The following is a 19837-nucleotide window of genomic DNA, read 5'->3' as shown; positions in this document are numbered from 1 at the left end:
GCAAAAAATTTCACAGAAGGTTTTCATTCAAGGCAGCAGTAACTTTCGATAATGCATAAAATCATATGTGCAAAACTCTGAAACTCTCAGAAAGACCAGCCCACAGGTCACGGCACCGGGAGAAGCAGGCTTCCGGCTGCGGAACCGTCTCCACACGAGACCGTGCGGTGTCCAGCCCCGGCGCCGGCCCTCCACCCCACCGCAGACTTGCATTTGCGTGACCGAGGAAGAGGTATATCGAGCCCCCGCCCACGGCCTGGTGGCCACCGGCTCTGGGGACAGAGGCCCCGCGGAGGGCACCAGCCCGGGCAGAGGAGAGACTGCTCGCGGGGGCCCGGGGGCGATGGAGCAAGGGCAGGGCGCGCGACTGTGCCAGAGCACCGGCGTCGGGTGTCTAGGCCCGCGCGCCTGCTCCGGGACTCTTCTGCGTGGCTACCACGCCCGTTGGGGTGGGCTAGTGACCTGCTAGGACGCGCGTCTCCCGGGGTGGGCAGTTCGCGGGATGCCCCGGAGCTCCCTGCCGCAGAGAGGCCCTGAGAGTAAACAAGGAGGCCGCTTGCGAGTGCTCGGCCGGCGCATCCCGTGTGTCCTCTGCGGCGCTTCAGCACCCACGCCAGCGCAAGGGGTGCGTGGGCCGCGCGGCGGCCCCAAGGGCGCACCAGGGAGGCCAGGGCCGGGCCCTCCGAGCCGCGCCCGGGGCCGCCCTCCTCCCCTGCATCGCTGCGCTACATGCCCAGGAGCCCCGGGAGGCCGCGGCTGCACCCACCCCGCTGCCCCGTCTGTCCCGGCGTGGCGCCGTCCGGCCAGGGCGGCCGCTACAGTGCTTAGCTTCTCCACTCCGCCCTTCCACACACGTGGCTTTTTCCAGTGTCTCAAACTCTTCTTGAACAAAGCAGATGCCTCGTGCCCGTCCTGTGCCAGAACCGCTGTTTATTATGGAAAACACAGGCCGCGGGCGAGCACGGCCACGCGCACAGACTCTCTGTGCGACTCCAGAGAGAAGCGTCTTCGTGAGTTTAAACGCGTGCCCAGGAGAGGCTCCTCCCTCCGGCTCCCACCCCCGCCCGGCTCGGAGTGCAGGGCGGGCGGGAGTGCTCCCCGCGGCGGTCCTCCTCGGGTCGGGTCCGGCGGGGGCGGAGGGATGGCGTGAGGGGCCGGCTGCCCGGGCGCTGGGGTCCGGTGGAGACGACTTCAGGGTCCCTTTCTGAGAGGCACTGTCTGGACGGCGTCCGCGTTAGAACGGTCTCTCCCCTGGACGAGAAAGGGAGAGAAGCACAGAGAAGCTCATTTCTGCCTTTCGGTTTCCAAAGACGCTTTCGTGTTTTCTCACCCACCCCCAAGAGCACAGGCAGCGGCCTCGGGAGCGGGCCCTGGGCCGGCCCAGGCTTGGGGCTCTGGGCCCGCAGGGACTCGGGCCCTGCCTGCACCAGCGCCACCGCCCCCCACCCCCGAGCAGGCCGGTGTCGCGCTGGAGAAGACGCTAAGCTGGCGAGCTGGGGGGAGGCTGAGAAAGGCAAGTCCCTGGGGCAGAGCCACGTACAAGAGGACGCCAGCTCCACAGCAAGGCTGCGCCCAGCGCCTTGCCGACAACAAGGGGCACTGCCCTCGCGGCCAGTCAGAGCTGCACTGGCCTCGCCTGGATTCTGAGCGCGCGGGGCAGGGGCGGGCAGGTGCAGCGGAGGGAGAGTGAACGTGGGCGAGAGTGAACGTGGGCCTGCGGCCGCGCCTTCCCGGGGACGCGTTGGAAGCGTCGCTGTCTGACTACAAGGCTTGTAATCTGGAGACAAAATGGGCGAGACTCATCTTAGCTGTGCCGACCTGCAGCTGCCGTCCCGGCGGGCCGACGGAGCGGACGTGCTTGTGCAGACGCAGCCCCTCTGTGCCCCAGATTCCAGCCCAGCCACTGGGAGCCGGAGGAGGACGGGCCGGGATGTGGGGATCGCGTCCTCCCCCCACCCCGCTCACGTTTCAGGAAAGGCCCTATGTGGCTGACCGTGCCGCGGACACCTGCGGCATCAGAGCCCGGGCAGTGGCGGCGCGGGCCGCGGGCAGGCAGACCAAGCGCCATCCAGACGGCGAGTCTCAGGCAGCAAATCAGGGCAGACATTTTGCATTTTGCACAGGATTTGGGGCTCAGGTTCCTGGGGAGCAGGTTTTAGAGACGCTGGAGGAAGGGTCAGGGCCTCTGTCCATGAAGAGAGAAGCAGGCGCTCCCCGCCTGGTGCTGGCGCTGCGGAGGGCATCGGGACGGCGACTCCTCAGACCCCGTCCCAGGTATTTCCCCGGGGGCCCTCCCTGGGGACCCGCCTCGGGACTGGACAGAGCACACCCCCAGCCAGAGCAGCAGGAGGTGGCCGCTCCCACCAAAAGCCTAAAGTTCTAAACTGCAGGAGTCAAAAAGCCTGTGACTCTCGGAAAGACAACAAAACCCGAGTAGCCGGGTCGGCCTCCCCCGCAGGGCCTGCAGCTGAGGTCAGCGGGTTCACGTGAGTCGCGCCTGTCTTGTCCTCAGCCCGTAAACCCGGCAGGTCAGACAGCGACGCCTCATCCATAAAGCCAGAGCACAGCCGCCCGGCATCTTGTTACCACCGCAAGGACATGTCCCCAGCGCCGCTCTAGGACAGCGGCTTCTCTTCCCGACTCACGGGCCAGCGGATTATCAGGCTTCACGGCCGCCCCACGGGATTTCAAGGAACGAGTGAAGCGTCCAAGAAGGCAGGCGAGGGGGGTGCGGCTACGAGGAAGGGCTCGCGGCCACAGAGGAGGTGGACGTGAAATGTGGAGCGGACAAGTTGTTTTCTTGCTCTACAGAGAAAGCGTCGTCAGGAAGAGCAGAGCCGCTAGAAAACGTGCCTTTTCTTTCCTGCAGCTGTGGGAACCCAGGGCTGGCAGCGCTGCGTGAAGAAGTATTTTCTTCATTTTGCATTTCCGCGTCCCGGGGTCACTGCCCTCTGGGCCCTCTGCGTTTACGCCGCCCCTTTCTCCTCTGTGAGGAGGGGGTGTCGTCCCCGGGGCTCGAGGGCACCCACGCCGAGGCCTCCATCCCCGGGGAGACCCCAGTCTCAAGTGGGCGCCCGCCCCGGGAGTTCACACACGCCCACGACTCACACGCCCCCCGCCAGCCGCAGCAGGCCCGGCCCGCGGCCATGCCGGGACGTCACCAGGGGCCGCCGGGCCGCCGCGCCATGAGTTGCACTTGGAGAAACAGGTAATGCATTTTAAGATGTTTGCTTTCAAGAACAAGAGACTGCTGAGAGACGAGCTGGATTTTGAGGTCTGATCTGTGATGCTGAGGGCGGAAAAATGCAGCGTGAGGGGTGCACCCGCGCGCCCCAGCACCGACCCGTCGCCTGCACAGACACCCAGAGCCACGGACAAGACAGCGAGGCTGCCTCCGTCTTCCCGGGTCCTGCCACTCTCATCCATGGCACGGCGTCTCCAGCTCGACTATTTTAAAATAACACTTTGAATAACAGAAAATAAACTATTCATCGTGGCCTTTACGTTTGGGCTAGGAATCCAAACAAATCACGACACCAGGTTTCAAATTTCAGCAAAAGTTGGTCCCGTCTTTTAGATTCGGGGGGGCGGGGGTCCTCTGGTTCTAACTTCTTTCCTAACGTTTAACCAGTTAACAGAAGAAACGGAGCCCCACACACCCCTGCCAGCTCCCCTCTAGCCAGCATGGTCAGAACGCCCCTATTTCAGCGTGTTATTTTCAAACGAATTTCTTCTAACGATGCACGACACCGACGCAGAGCAAATGGAGCTAACCCACGACAAAGGGTGTCCGGCGGCAGGCGCCCTCGACTCCCGCGCCTCCGCTCCTTCGGGCGCCGAGTCACCGCCCCGCCGACAGGCGTGACCGACAAGCAGCCCCGAGGCTGGACACCCTCGCCAGGGAAGAGGCGCCCCGGGAGGACGCCGCCCTACCTCCGGGCCAAACCCCACCGGACAGCAGGTCCCGCGGACACGAGCACCAGCCCCCGCGGAAACCCTCAGCCAGCCGGGCCTCTGAGGCCAGCCACTCCTTGAGGCGCTCGGCCCTGGCAGGCAGAGCCTGTGTCAGTCTAGAAAGAGCCACTCTGGGGCTCGCACGGAGGCCAGCGGCCACCCGTACCCTGCAGCTGAGGGAGACCCGCGGGGCGCGGCGTTGCGGAGGGGCCGTTAGACGCACGCGGTGTGTGGCGGGGCGATCGCGGGCGAGGCTCTGGGCTCGTGCTGGTCAGCCGCTGCTGACTCCTGCGGAGGAGGCGCCAGCACCCAGCGTGCGCCGAGAAACCCCGACAGAGACCGCAGCACGGCCCCGCGCACGGCCCTTCCCAGCGCAGCCCCTGCAGGGCGGGCGGTCGCACGGGCGACCTGCAGAGCCGCCCCCCGCCCCCAACAGAGCTGGTCACCGGCCTCTGGCCTCTGGCATCTGCCCACGGAGGATGCGCCCCTCACGCGTCTGCTGGCGCGCCTGCCCTCCCCCGCTGGGGTCTCCAGCTAGCCCCAAACCGACAAACCGAGCGCCCACACCAGCCCAAGCCAAGCACCATGTGGCAGACCTGGGGTTACTATCGTCTTGCTTTCTGACAAGCAGCGAGACTCAGAGGCCCTGCCCATCCCCTGTCCCGTCACAGTGGACACAGCCCCATCAACCACAGCTGTGGCGTCTCCCCTGGGGCACCCCTGCAGCTCTGCCTCCCTGCCAACCTCAGGCCCCACCGGCTCCCAGGGCTGCAGGTGACACCTCCAGAGGTCACCCAGCCAGCGGGTCCCATCCAAACAGGCCCCTTCCTACGAGCCAGAGAGGCCTGTCTGGGCAGAAGGAACCCTGTGAGGCTCAGGTCTGCACCCACCACGGAGCCGGGAGCAGCGGTGCATGGCGGGCACACAATGACCAGCACAGCCACGGCGGCCAGCGATGGTCAGCACCCGATGAGAAGGGGGCCAGGGGCAGCAGAGGATGCCTCGGCTTGCTCGGGGGCCCCAAAGTCAGGACCAGCAGGCAAATGGTGGACATGCATTAGAGAGAGGGGGTGAGGGCCAGGGCAGCCTTCCCCACCCAAGCCCCAAGCTGCGTTGCCATCGAGGCTGGAGACAGGCTCTTCCCTAGCTCAGGAGTGTGGTCCTAAAATGCATGCACATGCGGGTGTGGCCCAGAGCCCCGGGACTGCCCCAGAGCCCGTCAGGGCAGCACACCCAGGCCTGCCACAGGCGGCCGCCAAGCCTGTCAGCAGCTGTGGGGAGCAGCCACACCATGTGTGTCATGGTGGCCGAGACGGTTCACATTTGACCTCGCTCCGAAAAACAAAATCCTGAGGCCCATTTAAAAGCAAGGGAAGGATCCTTAAGTTGAAGGCCACTGTGCCCCTCCAGTACTGCGACCCGCAGCTCCAGGACCTTAACTCAAACACTCCTGCTCTTCGGGGGAGAAAAGCCCTGGCAGCGCAGGCCGCGGGCAGCGCCAGGGCCTCTGAGGCGTGGCCTCAGCACCCCTGTGGGCCGGCAGGTGGGGTGTGTCCTGCAGGCCAAGGGTCACTCAACACCAACATGGACAGGAGCCCCAGGCCCAGCACAGCCTGGCCTCCAGGGCAAGGGGTGCAGGGGCACTGACTGCTGACCAGGCACCTCTGTCCTCAGCTGCTCTGCTTTCAGGCCCAAGGAAACACAAGGTGAAGGAGTTTCATGAAACATGAAGGGCCCACAGGCTCCGGCCACTCCCCAGCACATCCTCTGCCCGGCAGGCAACAGCCACCTGGCTGCATGGTTCCCAGGGCTGCCACCGGAGGCGCGGCGGCTCCGGAGCCTGCAGCAGCATGCCCACCATGTCCCCTGTGCCCGGCAGGACGCCTCTGCCTCCCAGAGAACAAGAGGGTTAATACGTGAGCTCTTACCAGTACTCGAGCACAAAGCTCGCAAAACCCTCAGGGCGCCCAGGCACCGTCACCCCAAGATCACAAGGCCAAGAGGCAGGACGCAGGGGTCAGGAAGGGGCCCGGAGGCAAGAGTGCCGGGTGGCAGCACACCTGGTCATCCTGTTTGGCATCATCTGTCCATCCTGAACTGAGCATGCGCCCAGGCCCAGGCAGTTCCCGAACGCCCCAGAGCCACAGGAGAAAACCAGGCACCCGGCATGACCCACCAGCCCGCGTGGCCCACGTAGCCCGGCCTCCCCACGGAGGACTCAGGGGTCTCCCGGGCGATGGGAGTTTCTGCCACACCCCCAGAAGTGCCCCGACTTCCTCAGAATTTTAGGGGCTGGAGCTCCAGCGTTATCTTAAAGGGACACCTGCTTCCGGCATGCGCGTCTCTCCGGAGGGTAGGGCCCCCAGCCAGCGCCCCGTCGCTGTTTGTCTGCTCTCTCGATAGGAGAAACGTCGCTTCCCGGGACACCTGGGGTCAAGGGAAAGCCTCCCGCGTCTCTACTCCAGAGCAAGCTGCCCGGGACGCCGCCGGCACCTGCGGGCACCGCAGGCGCTGCAACCCCGCCCGCGAGCAGCAGGAGGGCGGGCGCCGGGAAGGCCCTGGCCCCCGCACACCCCCTCCACGAGGCTCTGCCCCCTCTCGCTGGCACACGGCAGGTCTTTTCAGTGCTGGGTGTAGGCATAAGCCCATCACCTCCGGCGAACACCCTTGTCCTTCCAGAGACAAGGCTCGACGATCAGGGTTCTCTAGAGGCACCACGAGGCACCTGCTCTCTGCTCGCGGTGCAGGGGCAGGTGCGAGGCCCTGGCCCAGCGCCCCCAGGCGGTCACAGGGAGCGGTTAGGGGCGGCTGCCCAGACACGCGGCGCACGGCGGCAGCGACCGGTGAGCAGCGGTCCCGCGGGGCCCGCCAGGGCCTGCACGCGCGGCTTACCTCTGTGCTCCAGGGCAGGGCCGCTGGCCCCCCAGCTCTGGTAGAGGGTGGCAAAGTCCTTTGGAATGTAAGTCTTAAAGATATTGAGGATGTCCAGGCGCTTCTCGTGGCCCTCGGCCGCCGGCTCCTGCGCGGCGGTGTGCAGCACCGGCTGGGGCTGCGCGGAGCCCTTCCCCCGGGAGCCCGCCCCGCAGCTGGCCGGCGGCCGCAGCTCCTGGCCCGTCTTAGAGGGGGGCTCCCGGGGAGGTAGAGGGGGACCCCCGTTGCCTTTTACATGTGGCTGACCCTGAGGCTGAGGGCTGAATTTGGCTTTCAGGGGGTCCGGGGCACTGTGCTTATGCGAGGGCCCGTGGCCGGCCCCTGCAGGGGCGACGATGTACTTCTCCCCCGGCCTGCTGCTGGCCGGGGGCTGGGAGCCAGCCCGCGCGATGACAGTGGGCGTGGGGGCCGCACCTCTGCCGAAGCTGCCACCCGCCACGGACCCCGGCCTGGGGCTGGCCTCGGGCTTGGGTTTGGAGGGGGGCAGCTCGGGGCCAGGGCTGGGTCTGGTCTGCCGGGGACCGTCAGGGCCGGCCACCCAGAGTGCACAGGCCGCCCCAAGTTGGCCCTCCTTGCTCTTAGGCATGCCAGCGGCCTTCGTGGTCACGGCCGGGGCCGAGGCGCTGCCCTTGGGCCCCGGCGCCCCGCCCGGCACCTGCGTGCGGGTGAACCGGGCGATGGGCAGGGGCTGGCACTCTTTGCCCCCGAGGGCCGGTGGGGGCCAGTGCGCCCGCTCCGAGCGAGGAAAACCAAGCTGTTCCTGATGCTCCTGTGGCCGTCGGGCAGGGTCCACGGCGGGGCCGCCGAGGCACAGCTGACCCGGTGCCACACGCGCTCGTGCATCCAGAGCACCTCGGGGTAGCGGGTCTTGTGGCTGCAGTAAGGGCATGGGTGGACGGCCAGGGCAGCCTGCAGCGAGGAGGCCAGCTCCTTGTGGCTGGGCGCGTCCCGGGTGGACCTCTCGCTCAGGTCCAGCGGGGTCAGATCTGGGGCAGGCACCTTTCTTCCTCCCCCAGGAGGATCCTTATTGTGCAAATCAGACGATTTCTCTTTCAGGGGGGTGGCCTGGCCCTCTGAGGAGAGTTGCAGGCCAGCTCCTTCCAGAAAAGTCTGATGGGACCTGGCAGGGGCGTCAGCGGGGGCCTCTGGCCTGGGGGGCAGCACGGGCGTCCTCGGGTCTTTAGGGAACCTGGGCAGCTCGGGTCTCCGGGAGGCGTCTCTGCCGCCGCTCTCCAGTGCGGGCGCCGTCTCGGGCAGGGTGCCTCCCGGCGTGGGGCACGAGTCTCCGTTGCAGAGCGCAGCCGGCGCCCCCTCTTCCGAAACACGGTGGTGGCAGAGTGGCTGTCCCCCTGGAGGATGCAAAAGGCGAGACGTGAAGTTATCATTTCTCGTCAGAACAACAGACAGGACAGAGCACGACCAAGCGGCCGCGCCGGCACTCGGCAGGGACAGGGTGCGGGCAGCCCCAGCCGCTCTCAAAGCCCGTGGAGCGCGGCCAGGCCAAGGGCAGCGGCGGACATGGCCCTGGCGGACTGGCCACCCTGGTGTGAGTGGCGCGGGCCAGCAGGAGTGCCCACACAGGACCCCATGCAGGCCGCCTGCCGCAGGCCAGACCCTGCCCGCCGAGCCCCTCTGACTCTGAGCCAGATTCCAAGCCCCAACCTGACCCAGAGCCGCCTGGGAGGACGGGCTGGCACGCGCCCCTTCCAGGAAGGCTGCACAGAGGCTCTGGAGCACCCTCAGCGAGAACCTGACCCGGCCTCAGGCAGGACCCCCAGAGCAGGCCAGCCCCAGCCCAGCACGGCCCGGGCTCTGCAGAACCTCTTTGGAGTCAGAGTCGGACCAGACCACACTCGGACTCGACAAGGCTCAAAGGAACCCAGCACAGTCCACACCACGGCCTGGGGTTTACTTCCATCTCCAAGTCACAGGGTAGGGTTTGGTGAGAGTCCCCGGACACCTCACACCCTCCGACGTGGAACAGGCCAGCCGCCGCCACCCAACACCCCCGCAGGCATCCCCGCGGCTCGGACCGAGCGCTCTGGACAAAGGCCGGGCGGGTCTCGGGGAGGCGGCCTCACGGTCGGGCGTCCCGGGGAATGCCGGCCTCTGTCTGCACGGCTGCGCCAGCGCGTCCGGGTGCAGCCTGGGGCATGAGGCTTCGGGATTCTGCTCAGGACGAGGAGCGTCGTAAGGAGCTTTGGATGTGAAGCCGCAAACTTCGGAAAATCACAGCCACAGCAGCTGCAGCTACACAAGCTCTGAGTGTCTGCGCGGAGCCAAGGAGCTGCTGGGACAGCGGGGCGGGCGCGACCTGCCAGCCGCCTTCCCGGGAAGAGGGAACAGAGCAGGGACGAGGGGACAAGCCTGGCTTCCAGAGAAGGACGCCGGTGACCCGCGGCTGCAGGAGGGAGGGGACCGCCCCACGGCGCCGGGCAGAGCGGGGAGCCCCTCTCACTTCCCGGTCACCTGGGGTCAGACATGGCTTCCCCAGAGCCAAGGCAGACGGGCCGGGAGAGGCTGGGAGCGCCAGGCCCACGGCCGGAGAGGGGGCTCGCGCCCACGGCAGCAGGCGGCCTGAGAGCCGCACCACGAGGAGGATCAGGACGTCTGGGTGACGAGGAACCGGCAGCACGAACGACGCGTTTGCAGATCCTCACACACGAGCGCGACTCTCCTCGCGGCCCGCGCTCGGCCTCCGCGCTGGACAGAGCCTCGGCTCTGATGCGGGTAGCTGGGCTGCTAGGACGAGTGACTGGCAAAACGGCGACTTACTTTTGTTAAAAGAAAAATAAGTAAATATCCTACACGAGAGGCGACGTCTTGACTGCTGCAGAAGCACTTCCAAGTTAAACGCGGGGTTTCTACCTGAACAAACGAGCCACCTACAGGAGAAAAAGCGTCAGGTTTAAGCACCGGAGGAACATTTTTCAAAAAACTCTTTACTGCTCAAGGGCAAAGTCAACATCTTAAAGGCTCGCCTGACGCCTCCGTCACCGGGGGTTCGGGGAAAGGCGGTCTGCCCCCCTCGAGAACTCACCCCCGGCGGTCCCGGGGCTCAGCCGTGACCACCGCCCCGGGCGGTGTTTCTGGACCGAGTCCCGCCTGCCTCGGGGACGGGGCGGGCAGCGGCGGCCGCCCCGGCCCTGCCCGAGCCCGAGAGCGCGCGTCGCGTCTCCGTGGGGAAACCCGGGCGAGGCAGAAATTGGAAAACTCGTTCAAGGGGACCACGCGGCCCGGCCTGAGGGAGGCGGGACGCCCGTCGCACCGGGGCAGCGGCCACCGCGGGGCAGGGCCTCGCGCGCCTGGGGGGGGCGCGGGGGGCGCGGGGGCGGCGCCTCGGCCCGGGGCGGCGGGGGCGGCCGCGACCACGCACAGCCGGGCTCTCGCGTGTCTGGAAACACGAGCCCCAGTCCCGTGTGTTCACACAAACACGCCGCTCGCGAAGAGCGAACCAAGAAGCCGGGGCGGAGCCGGCCCAGCCCGCGCGGTCACTCGCGTCCGGCCGGAGGAGGGAGGCCCGGGGTCGGGCGCCGCGCGCCGCGCCGCCACCAGGTGGCGCCCGCCCCGCCTCGGCCGCGAGGGCCGCCCGCCCGCCCGCCCGCCCGGCGGAGCCCAGGGGAGCCCAGGGGAGCCCGGCGGAGCCCAGGGGAGCCCAGGGGAGCCCGGCGGAGCCCAGGGGAGCCCAGGGGAGCCCGGCGGAGCCCAGGGGAGCCCGGCGGAGCCCAGGCGCGGCCCGCGGACCCCGGAGCACCCGCCTGGCTTCGAGCCCCGGCGGCGCCCGCGTCCCTGAGGCGCCCCGCGGGGCGGGCACCGCCGCTGAAGCGCCCCCAGGTCTGGGCTCGTGGACGCCCGGGGGCGCGGGGGCGCGGCGGGGAACAGCACCCGGGCGCGGCGGCTCTGCTCCTGGACGCTGGGGGCCCCCCCGCGCCGCAGCGCCCCGAACCCCCCGCCTGCCGGTCCCGTGTCCGGCGCTGTCCGCGAGGCTCCGGGAGTCCTCGGGCGCGGCGCCCGTCCAGGCTGCAGCCCCGCCGGCTCTGCGCGCCCGGCTGACCGGCTGCCGGCGGCGACACCCGTGGGGCACAGGGGCCGGGCGCGGGGGCCGGGGCAGCGCGCTGGGCGCTGGGGAGCCCGGCTGCCCCCGCTCGCCGGCCCCGGAGGCCGCCGCACCCTGGCGGGCACCCGGCCGGCACCTGCCCTCCGAGCCCCGGGCGCGGGCGGCAGCCGAGGGCACCGACGGCAGCAGGGAGCGGACGCCGCGCGGGACCGGCCAGCAGGGGACACGCCCGCCGCGGGTGCCCGCCACGGCCTCCACAAGCAGCAGCGCCCGCTCCCCGCGGAGGAGGGTCCTGGGGGCCGGCGGGGCCCGGGCTCCGCGCCCCGAGACGCCACGTCCACGCAGCCGGGGCCGCGCCGGCCACGAGGCGCGGGGGCGGAGGCCGGAGGCTCCCCCCGCCCGCAAGAGCAAGAACGCGCCAAACGGCGCCTCAAGGCTGCCCGGGGGCCCGGGGGCGCCCCGCACGAGGCGTGGCCACTGGCGCCCCCCAACTCCCCCCTACTCCCCCCCCCCCCGCCTCCACCTGCCGGGGAGCCCGCGGCTCCTCCCAGGCGCGCAGTGGGCGGGACGCGCCTTCACAGGCAGGGGGCGTCTCCGGAAAGGGGGTGTCACGGGCAGGGGGCGTCCGGGGCAGGGGGCGTCACGGGGGGTGTCACGGGGCAGGGGGCGTCCCGGGACAGGGGGCGTCATGGGGGGTGTCACGGGGAAGGGGGCGTCCCGGGCAGCGGCGTCCGGGGCAGGGGGAGCTCGGAGCCCCCGGGGCGCCCTCACTGCTCGGCTGTGGACTCCCCGGCCGCGGCCTCGAGGAGAGTCCGCGCGCTCAGCTTCGCCCCTCGCCTCCGCCCGGGTGCCAGCGCGGCACGGGAAGCCTCGCCCGCCCGCCCGGGGCTCCCCGGAAAGCCTGTGGCTCCCCGTCTCGGCGCCACGCGCGCCCCGTGACCGCCGGCCCCTGAGCCCGCGGGGGAGAAGCTGTCGGCGGCGTCAGGGGCGGCCATCAGGCTCCGCTGCGGGACTCGGGGGGCAGGCTCCGGGGCGCAGGCCCGCGGGGGGCGCCCCCCCAGCCCCAGGAAGGCGCCTCCCCGCGCAGGTGGGCGCAGGGGCGAGGGCGCACGGGGCAGCTGGTCCGGGGGCGCCCGCCCTGGGCGGACCCGCGAGGGCGACCTGGCCCCGGGGCCTCTGGGCAGTGACCGGCCGGCGAGTCCCGGGGGCGCGCGGAGCCGCGGGCGAGGCGCGCACACGCGCGCACTGGGGGGGGGGGGCGCGAGCCGGCGGGGAGGGCGGGGCCCCCAGGGCCGGGGCCGCCTTGTGCCCACGGCCCCCGCCCGCGCCGTCAGCGCCCCCGGTTCAAACGAGGGCCTCGTGGCCCGGCCGGCCGCGGGACGGGAGAGCAGCGCACGGGCGCCCAGCGGCCATCGCCCCGCGCGGGGACCAGGGCCCGGGGGGCTCCGCGCTCTGCGAAGCCTAGTCCAGGGGGCCCGTCGCCCCCCCGCCACCTCGGGGGTTCCCGGGGACCCCAAGTTACCCTTGGCAACGAGACTGACGGCGAAACCGGAAGTGACGCAGCCCGGCGGCCCCGTCGGCCCCGACGGCACCGCGTCAAGGTTCGGAAGAGCAGCGCCCCGGCGGCCGGCGCCGTCTGTCCTGCGGCCCCGTCTGTCCTGCGGCCCGCGGTCACCTCCTCGCCGGCCACTCAGCGCCGCGGCCCCGACCCCGCGCCCTGACCCGGGAGGGCAGCCGGGCCGCGGCGGCGCGCGCCAGACGGCCACTCCCGGCGCCCGCGGGGCCCCTCGCCCGCACGCACGCGGCACACGCAGCCACACTCACGCCCGTCCCCGAGAGGCGGGCTGCTTGGGGTGGCGGGACCGCGGGGCCCCGCGGCCGAGCAGTGCTGACCCCGCGCCCGGGCGCGCTCCTGCCCACGGCCACTGCGGAGTCCAGGCTGCAGCACACGGAGGGCACCGTCCTCTGGGAGGAGACCGCGTGCGTGCGCCTGTGCGTGTGCGCCGTGTGTGTGTGTGTGTGCGCGCGCGCGCGCGCAGGCCCACCTGGAACAGCTAAACGCAACTCACACCCTCGGAGGGCCCGGCAGCAGGTCTGAGGCGCTGAGCAAGGCCGTGGAAACACAGGCCCGCGCCTCCCCTGCCTGCGCACGGCCTCCTGCACATCCCGGCACAGGCACCACGAAGAAAAGGTGACTGCAGGAATCGCAACGCTGCTCACTCAGAGCCTGGGAAATGCAAGAGTCATCCAGGAGTCCCCAGGAGTCCCCAGGACACCCCCAAACCCAGCACAGAAGACCCCCAGAGAGCAGAGTCCAGACCTGGGGGCCTCGCCTCACGCACGTGGGGGGTCACATCACACAGCACAGCTGTCTCCAGGATAAAGGGGCCCGCTGGCTAACAGGACACCCGGCCGTGTCCGTGCAAGCTCACCCATACCCCAAGACACGGCGTCTGCGCTGCAGCGGTCCACATGGACCCCGTCGGCACCAGCTGCGGGGTCAGCACCCGGCCCAGGCAGTCTGGGGCTTGCCGCTGTGACCTCCCGGCAACACCCCGCTTCTGTCTCGGCTGTTGATGGCAATTCTGCCCCAGGGGATGGCGGCAACGTGTGGAGACAGCGTGGGGCAGCTGCTGGGCCTGGGGACAGCTGCTGTCCCGAGGGAGAGCAGGGGCACGGGGACGCGGCCGGCGCCGACACACAGGCTGAGGCTGGTCCGGGCACAGCTCGCTCCAACTCAGCTGCAGCCCCAGCACACGGCAGACAGGACCAGGAGGGGCCGGGGAGGCAGCCCCGGGAGCCTGGGAGCAGGAGGAGGAGCTGAGGCCTCCACGAGCAAGACCAGGCAGAGAAGGGTCGCAGGTGGGGGCCCCTGGCCGCTGCACCCGCCTACCTCCCGACGCCCCCCTGCTGTGCGCCTACAGTGGTTCTGCTCACAGCCGGCTTAAGGCCACAGTGAAGCATTCATGAGCCCAGACACCCCCAGACATCAGCCCGCAGGGCTCTGATGAAACGCCCCGTGTTCACTGGAGACTCAGAAGGCAGCTCAGGGCGAATGTGAGGGTGCCCAGGGTACGCCCTGCCAGGCGCCCGCGGATGACAGCCTGTCACAAACGCAGACAACCCCAGCGTCTGGAATCCCATCCAGCGGCCCCCCCAGACACGCTGGGGACGGGCAGGTCCTCGGGATAAGCAGCTTCCAGCCCACGGGACAGCGCCCACGTCCCAGTGCAGCCCCTCGCCGTTGCACCCGCAGACCAGCACCTGCTCCCACCCGCGTCCCTGGCCATGCGTCCACCGCACAAGGCCCACCCTCCCTCATAGCCCCGGGCTGAGGGAGGACACCAGGCCACGCTGTTCTTGGTCTCAGGGGGCCAGAGGGTGGGACGGGCACGCGCTGCCAGGAACACGTGTCCTCGCCTGTGACTCAGAGGCCGACCTCCGTGCTGCCCCCAGGGACGCGCGCCTGCCAGACCCTCCTGCGCTCCTCGTGCTGCGTCCACACGGGGATGAGCCCTGGACCGGGGACACGGCAGCCCGCAGACAGCCCAGGGACCCGAGAAAGTAAGTGCTGCGCCCTCAGCCAGCCCGAAAGCACCAGCGTCTGTGCTCCGGGGTCGCGCGTGTAAGGCGCCCACGGCCCATGCGGGAGCTGGGAACCTACACAGGTGTGTGACCCACAGGTGACCTGCCCTCGCCCATGACATTGTCTCCTGGATAAAAACCACTGGCTTCCATCTGGCAGCTCTTTGCTGCACACAGCGGCCTCTTCTGACGTGTGGCGCAGCACCCCGTGGAGGGAAACGCCTCCCCCACGCCGCTGTCCTGCTGCTCCCAGACGCAAGAGGAGAGGCCCCGGCGGGTGGCCACTGTCACCCTGGCTCTGCAGGAGGCGCCGACGCCTGGCAATGCGGCTCACCTCGGCCTCTGAAGAGGAGCTGTTCCAATAGTCGGGGCAGAAGAGCGGGCACCTGCTAGCCTGAAGGCCGCCAGTCCGAGTTACTAAGGAGCAAAGTCTCTGGGCCGGTGGGATAAATGATGCATCGTTAAATTACAAACCACCTGTTGGTAAACGGAATGTCTCGATAAAACACATTTTTAATTTTTTGTTTCCCAACATACTGTTTCACCAGCAGGAGAGCTCCCGCGGACCGCTCTCCCGATCGCGGGCAGAGCAGACTGAACTGAGGCGTGAAAAGCAGGAAAAGGAAACTGTCTCTCGGATTCGCCCTACAAATGAGGAAAGCACTAAGGTGGAGGGGAACATGCTTCAGAAGTAACTGCGTTGTAGACATAATTTCTCTTTCCTCTTCGGAAATCTCCAACACGGCAAGGGGGGCGCGCCGAGGCGATCTCAGGCGGTGCAGCGGGACACTAGAGTGGGGGGAATCCTCCGAAGCCGCCCTCTGTACAAATCTTTAGGCAAAGCAGGACTAATTCACTCTTGTAATTGGTTGTTTTCCTGATGGGACGAGACAAATGTCTCTGGAAACCCCGGAGAGGCCTACACTCTGCGAAGGCCACGCGCGCCACGCAGGGACCCGACTGGTGCTGGGAACGCGTCTGCCTCACACACAGAGGCCGGGCTGGGGCCCAGCGGAAGCGGCCAGTGCAGAAGAGATGGTTGAATGCACTGAATGCAGCAGACTGCATGCAGAGGAAGGAAACAGGTCTTCTCCCAGGCCAGCAGGGGAGGACCCCAGGCCCCACGTTCTGCAGAGAGGGGCTGCCCGCTGGGATGGCTGGACCCTCCACCCATCACAGCCGCACGGCCGGCAGGACAGCACTGGCAGGTGGCCCGCTGGCCCACGGGCATTGGCCGATGCCAGGCCCTTCGGCTGATGCATCCAGGCTTACCTCAAAGTAGCACCAGGTTCCAGAGCCTTCCGTTTCAAGTGCGGACCGATCTCTGAATACAAACTTGACGTGACTTTGCAGATCCGTTAGGCTGGAGGCAGTGGGAGGCTGATACTGTTTCCTTTGCGAATCTATAGCTAATACCCGAGCCATCCTTTGATGGGTCAAAGCCAGGAAGGCCAATGGCCAGGTGACTTGTAACAGGCACCAAGCCTCTGCCCACCCTCCCTGCTCCGCCCAGCATCGAGTAATCAAAGGACGAGTGTTGGGCCTCCCCGGTGGCGCAGCGGTTGAGCGCTGGGTTGCAAAGCTGCCCGCAGCCTCTGCTGCGCCGGTTCGATCCCCGGCTGCTGGGCAAGGGTCCCACATGGCGCGCAGACCTCTCCTGCCGCCCGCTGCTCCCCTCAGCAGTGTCCTTCGGTCCTTCTGCCTGCTCTGCTCCCCGCTCTGGCTCTGGTGAATTCTCTCACCCTCCCGCGCTTCTGACTGCCCAGTACTTGTATAAATAAATAAATAAATAAATCTTTAAAAAAAAAAAAAAAAAAAAAGGACCAGTGTTGGGGTTACAGCTGAGTGTCAACACTTATTGGTGCAAACTTGAGTCCTGAGATTTCCCACCCACCTATTGAGACAAGGTCTGATGAAGGATTACCAAGCCTTCAGCTGCCCATTAAGAAGGCCAGGGCATGGTATCACAGGTGAGCTTACTATTTCAAGTCGGTGGGGCAAGACTGAAGATTGAAGAAATTAATGTTGGGAAAACTAGGTAGCAACACGGAAAACAAATTTAAAAATCTCACAGAAAACATGAATGGATTAATGCAATGTGGAATAAAGCAAATGGAATAAAGCAACAAATTTATTCAATGAAAATATTTTAATAAGGTTGGAATATCTTTCTAAATTGCGTATAAAATATAAAAACCATAATTAAAAATGTAATTTCTATAAGACGACTTCATAAAGTAAAAAGCCCAAGGGAAAAGTAGGAGCAAGAATCTAAACTAAGCATAATGGATGTCCTCTCCATCATATGTAAAGGGTTCTTATAAGAAAAGGACTAGCAAGAAATTATTAAATGTGCAAAGTGGATATAAATTATGCAATGTAAGTGGTCAGCTTAAAAATATGCTAACTCTCACAGAAACCAGAAGAAAGGAAATTAAAGCAATAAAAATACTTTTTTTATTGCAGAGGCAACTCTAGAAAAATGCACAGCGCCCAGAATCGCTGAAGCTCAGGAGGATGGCCGTGCCCACCGCTACTGCGGGGAAGACACCACAACCGCGTGGTGGGACCCAGTGAAATGCAAGCTGCATCCCCAGAGTCTCTGCCACTCGAGGACTCAGCAGTGAGGCCCGCCAGGTGCCCTCCCAGCCCCGCTGCTGCACACCTGCCGCAGTGCTCTGGGCTGGAACCCTGGAAACACTGTGCACACCCACCCCAGGCAGAACGTTCTGGTCACGTCCCACTTCTCAGCAGCTCCCGAGCGAGGCGACGCCAGGAGGACACAGTGTGTGTGGACAGAGCAGGCGGGAGCCCCACAAGCAGAACGACCCCATTACGCGCAGGGAGGAAGACCTCCGTGCGCCCACAGCTGTGCGGCCAGGGTGGCGGGGGCGGCGGCGGGGGGCAGACAGAGGGGCTGCCCTCAAGTGTGTGTGCACGGCCTGGGCACCCCAGGTGTCCGGGAGGACTTTCTCAGCACCAACGGCGTCCTGTGCCCACGGGCAGGTGCCGCACGGCTGCCTCCCGCTCTCCCCTCCGCCTCCTCCTCACTGCCTGGGGAGGAGCGCCTGGGGCAGTGAGCAGCCCCAAGGCAAGAAGATGGGGGTCACGGTCCCTCACCTGGTCAGAGAGATCTGCTCCCCCGTGAGGGCATCAGAAGGAGCTGAGAGGTGACCCCCCCACACTCAGCCAGGAGGGGGCCGGGTGCCCTGGAGGCAGGTGGAGGGTGGGCAAAGGCAACCCCACGGCTGTGCCTTCTGGCCCTCCTGTGGCCAGCGGCCTTGGGCCGGGGTCCTCTCTGACTCGGGCCTGGGAAGGCATCCAACCCGGGTGCCTCTGCTGCCTCCTGGCCAGGACCCATTGCTGGGCTATGCCCTGTCCCTCGCTCCCCTCTGCCTGTCTGAAGGGAAGAGGCACGGGAGCGCAGAGAGGCCACAAAACCTGGGGAGAGGAGGCCCTGGCCATGCGGCACTGGGGAGGAGGGGGAGCAAACGTGAGGAGGCCGAGGTGCCAGCGTCCCTCTGGCCGGACCCCGGCTCACAGCCTGGCAGGCTCCGACAACATCTAGCAACACCTCAGCAACACCCCACGGTCCCGCTTCCCAGTCAGCCAAAGGACAAAACCAGGAATTTCTGACCCGTGGGGGAGGAAGCACCCAGGGCGGCGGGTGAAGGCAGCACCGGCCTGCTGGCCCCGCCCATGCCCAAGCTGGACCCTGCTGGTGGCTTCTGAGTGCGGCTGCGGGCTCCTGAGCAGCCGTCACCATGGAAACCGCAGGCTCCTGTCCCGCTGCCAGCGCCCTCCTCAGTGCTTCCCAAACACCAAGTCAGCACTGAGAGCCTCTCCCCCAGCCCGAGGGCAGGTGCTCTGCTTGTCACCTCTGGGTGCTGACGCTCCTCTAACCACCAGATGACTCACTGGAGATGATTCAGCTTGTGGGAGCGGACGCCACTGTCACCCTCACAGCTCTGCCCCAGCAGACCATCATTTTGAAAGAGCAGCACCTGCTAGTCCTTGAAAGTTACCATTTCAGTCCTCCACGGTGGCGCAGGGGCTAAAAACAGAGCTATCAACCTATTGGCAGCCACAGCAGCACGAGTTCAATCCCCGGCCAGGGAGCTACCCACATGGCGCGCAGACCTCTCCTGTCTCCCCCTGCTCCCCTCAGCAGTGGATTTCAGTGGATCTGCCTGTTCTGCTCCCCACTCTGTCTCTGGTGAGTCCTCTCACCCCACCCCCTTGGCCTACACCCCAGCTCATGTGCAGAAATAAATAAATCTTTTTAAAAAATTAAAATTTCAACCCATCCCACTCCTACCAATTTCCAGTCTCATCCCAAAATAATCTGCACAGATGATGTCATGAATCAAATCACATAGTGATCAATATTTCAAAAACAAGGTTTAAATCCAAGGAACTTTGACACTAGAAGGGGGCTGGACGCCCGGCCATGCCCAGCGCCAAGACCAGCGCTCCCCGTGCTCCCGCCACGCTCGGGAGCAGCCTCCGGCTTCCGCAGCAGGAGGGACCTGCCTCGCTGGTTCTGGAGGGAGCTGCCTTTGTCCAGGGCCTCAGACATTGGGGGCCGCGTCCACATAATTTTCTATAGGAAAACTCACGTTGAGAGGACCCTGGACTATCACCTTAAATGTTACATTGCCATCACCCATTAGGTTACTAAACGGAGACAGGGATCCTGTTAAGCGGCCTCGGAACGCAGCAGTCAGAGCTAGAAGACAGAGCGTGAGCAACACTCAGGCCCGGCACGTTTTCACAGAACACTCGTGGCAGCTGTCGGCCCAGCGTCTCACTGGCCGCCTTTGCACACGACACAGGAGGCCAGGCGTGTGCACCGTGGTGTGAGGACACCGAAAAGGAACCAAGAAGACTGGGGTGACAGAGGCGCCCCTCCCCACCCCCCGGTTTTGCAAGGTTTGTGAAATACAGATGTGAACCACAGCCCATATTAATATGCAAAGATGGATGCACCTGGCGCATGCAGACCTGGGGCCTATCAGCAACCCTCGAAGCCTTCACGGACACTGGCCCAGAGGAGGCCCCGCAGACAGGAAATGAAGGAACAACGAAAAGCAAGCTGGGGCGCAAATGAAAGATGAAGACCCAGGGCTGAGGCACACACATCAGCAACAAACACACGTCTCAAGCGAAACCAAAGTGCTTCAAAAAAGAGGGTCCAGACTCACCAAACAAGTCCTGTCCCCACTGCAGGCAGGCGACCAGGACAACGCATGTCACCAGCAGCCCAGCAAGCCAGTGACCAGTCGGAACCAGGACGACGGGGGTGCTGGG

General features: G+C 66.3%; 1 protein-coding gene across 1 annotated transcript in view; it reads right to left on the bottom strand.

Moving 5' to 3' along the window:
• Positions 1 to 729: 729 nt before the first annotated feature.
• Positions 730 to 19837, bottom strand: part of ZNF516 (zinc finger protein 516) — a 52889-nt gene continuing 33781 nt past the window's right edge. The window contains 3 exon segments of the mRNA XM_054693987.1: positions 730 to 1251; positions 6847 to 7608; positions 7611 to 8234. Coding sequence (XP_054549962.1) covers positions 1235 to 1251; positions 6847 to 7608; positions 7611 to 8234 — 1403 coding nt within the window. The 3' untranslated portion in view covers positions 730 to 1234.

This window comes from Talpa occidentalis, unplaced genomic scaffold, assembly GCF_014898055.3.
Source record: "Talpa occidentalis isolate TD23 unplaced genomic scaffold, MPIMG_talOcc4v2.1 talOcc4.13, whole genome shotgun sequence".
In the NCBI taxonomy this organism is placed as follows: domain Eukaryota; kingdom Metazoa; phylum Chordata; class Mammalia; order Eulipotyphla; family Talpidae; genus Talpa; species Talpa occidentalis.
Note: the sequence above shows the minus strand (reverse complement) of the source record. Positions and strands in the feature narration are given on the sequence as shown.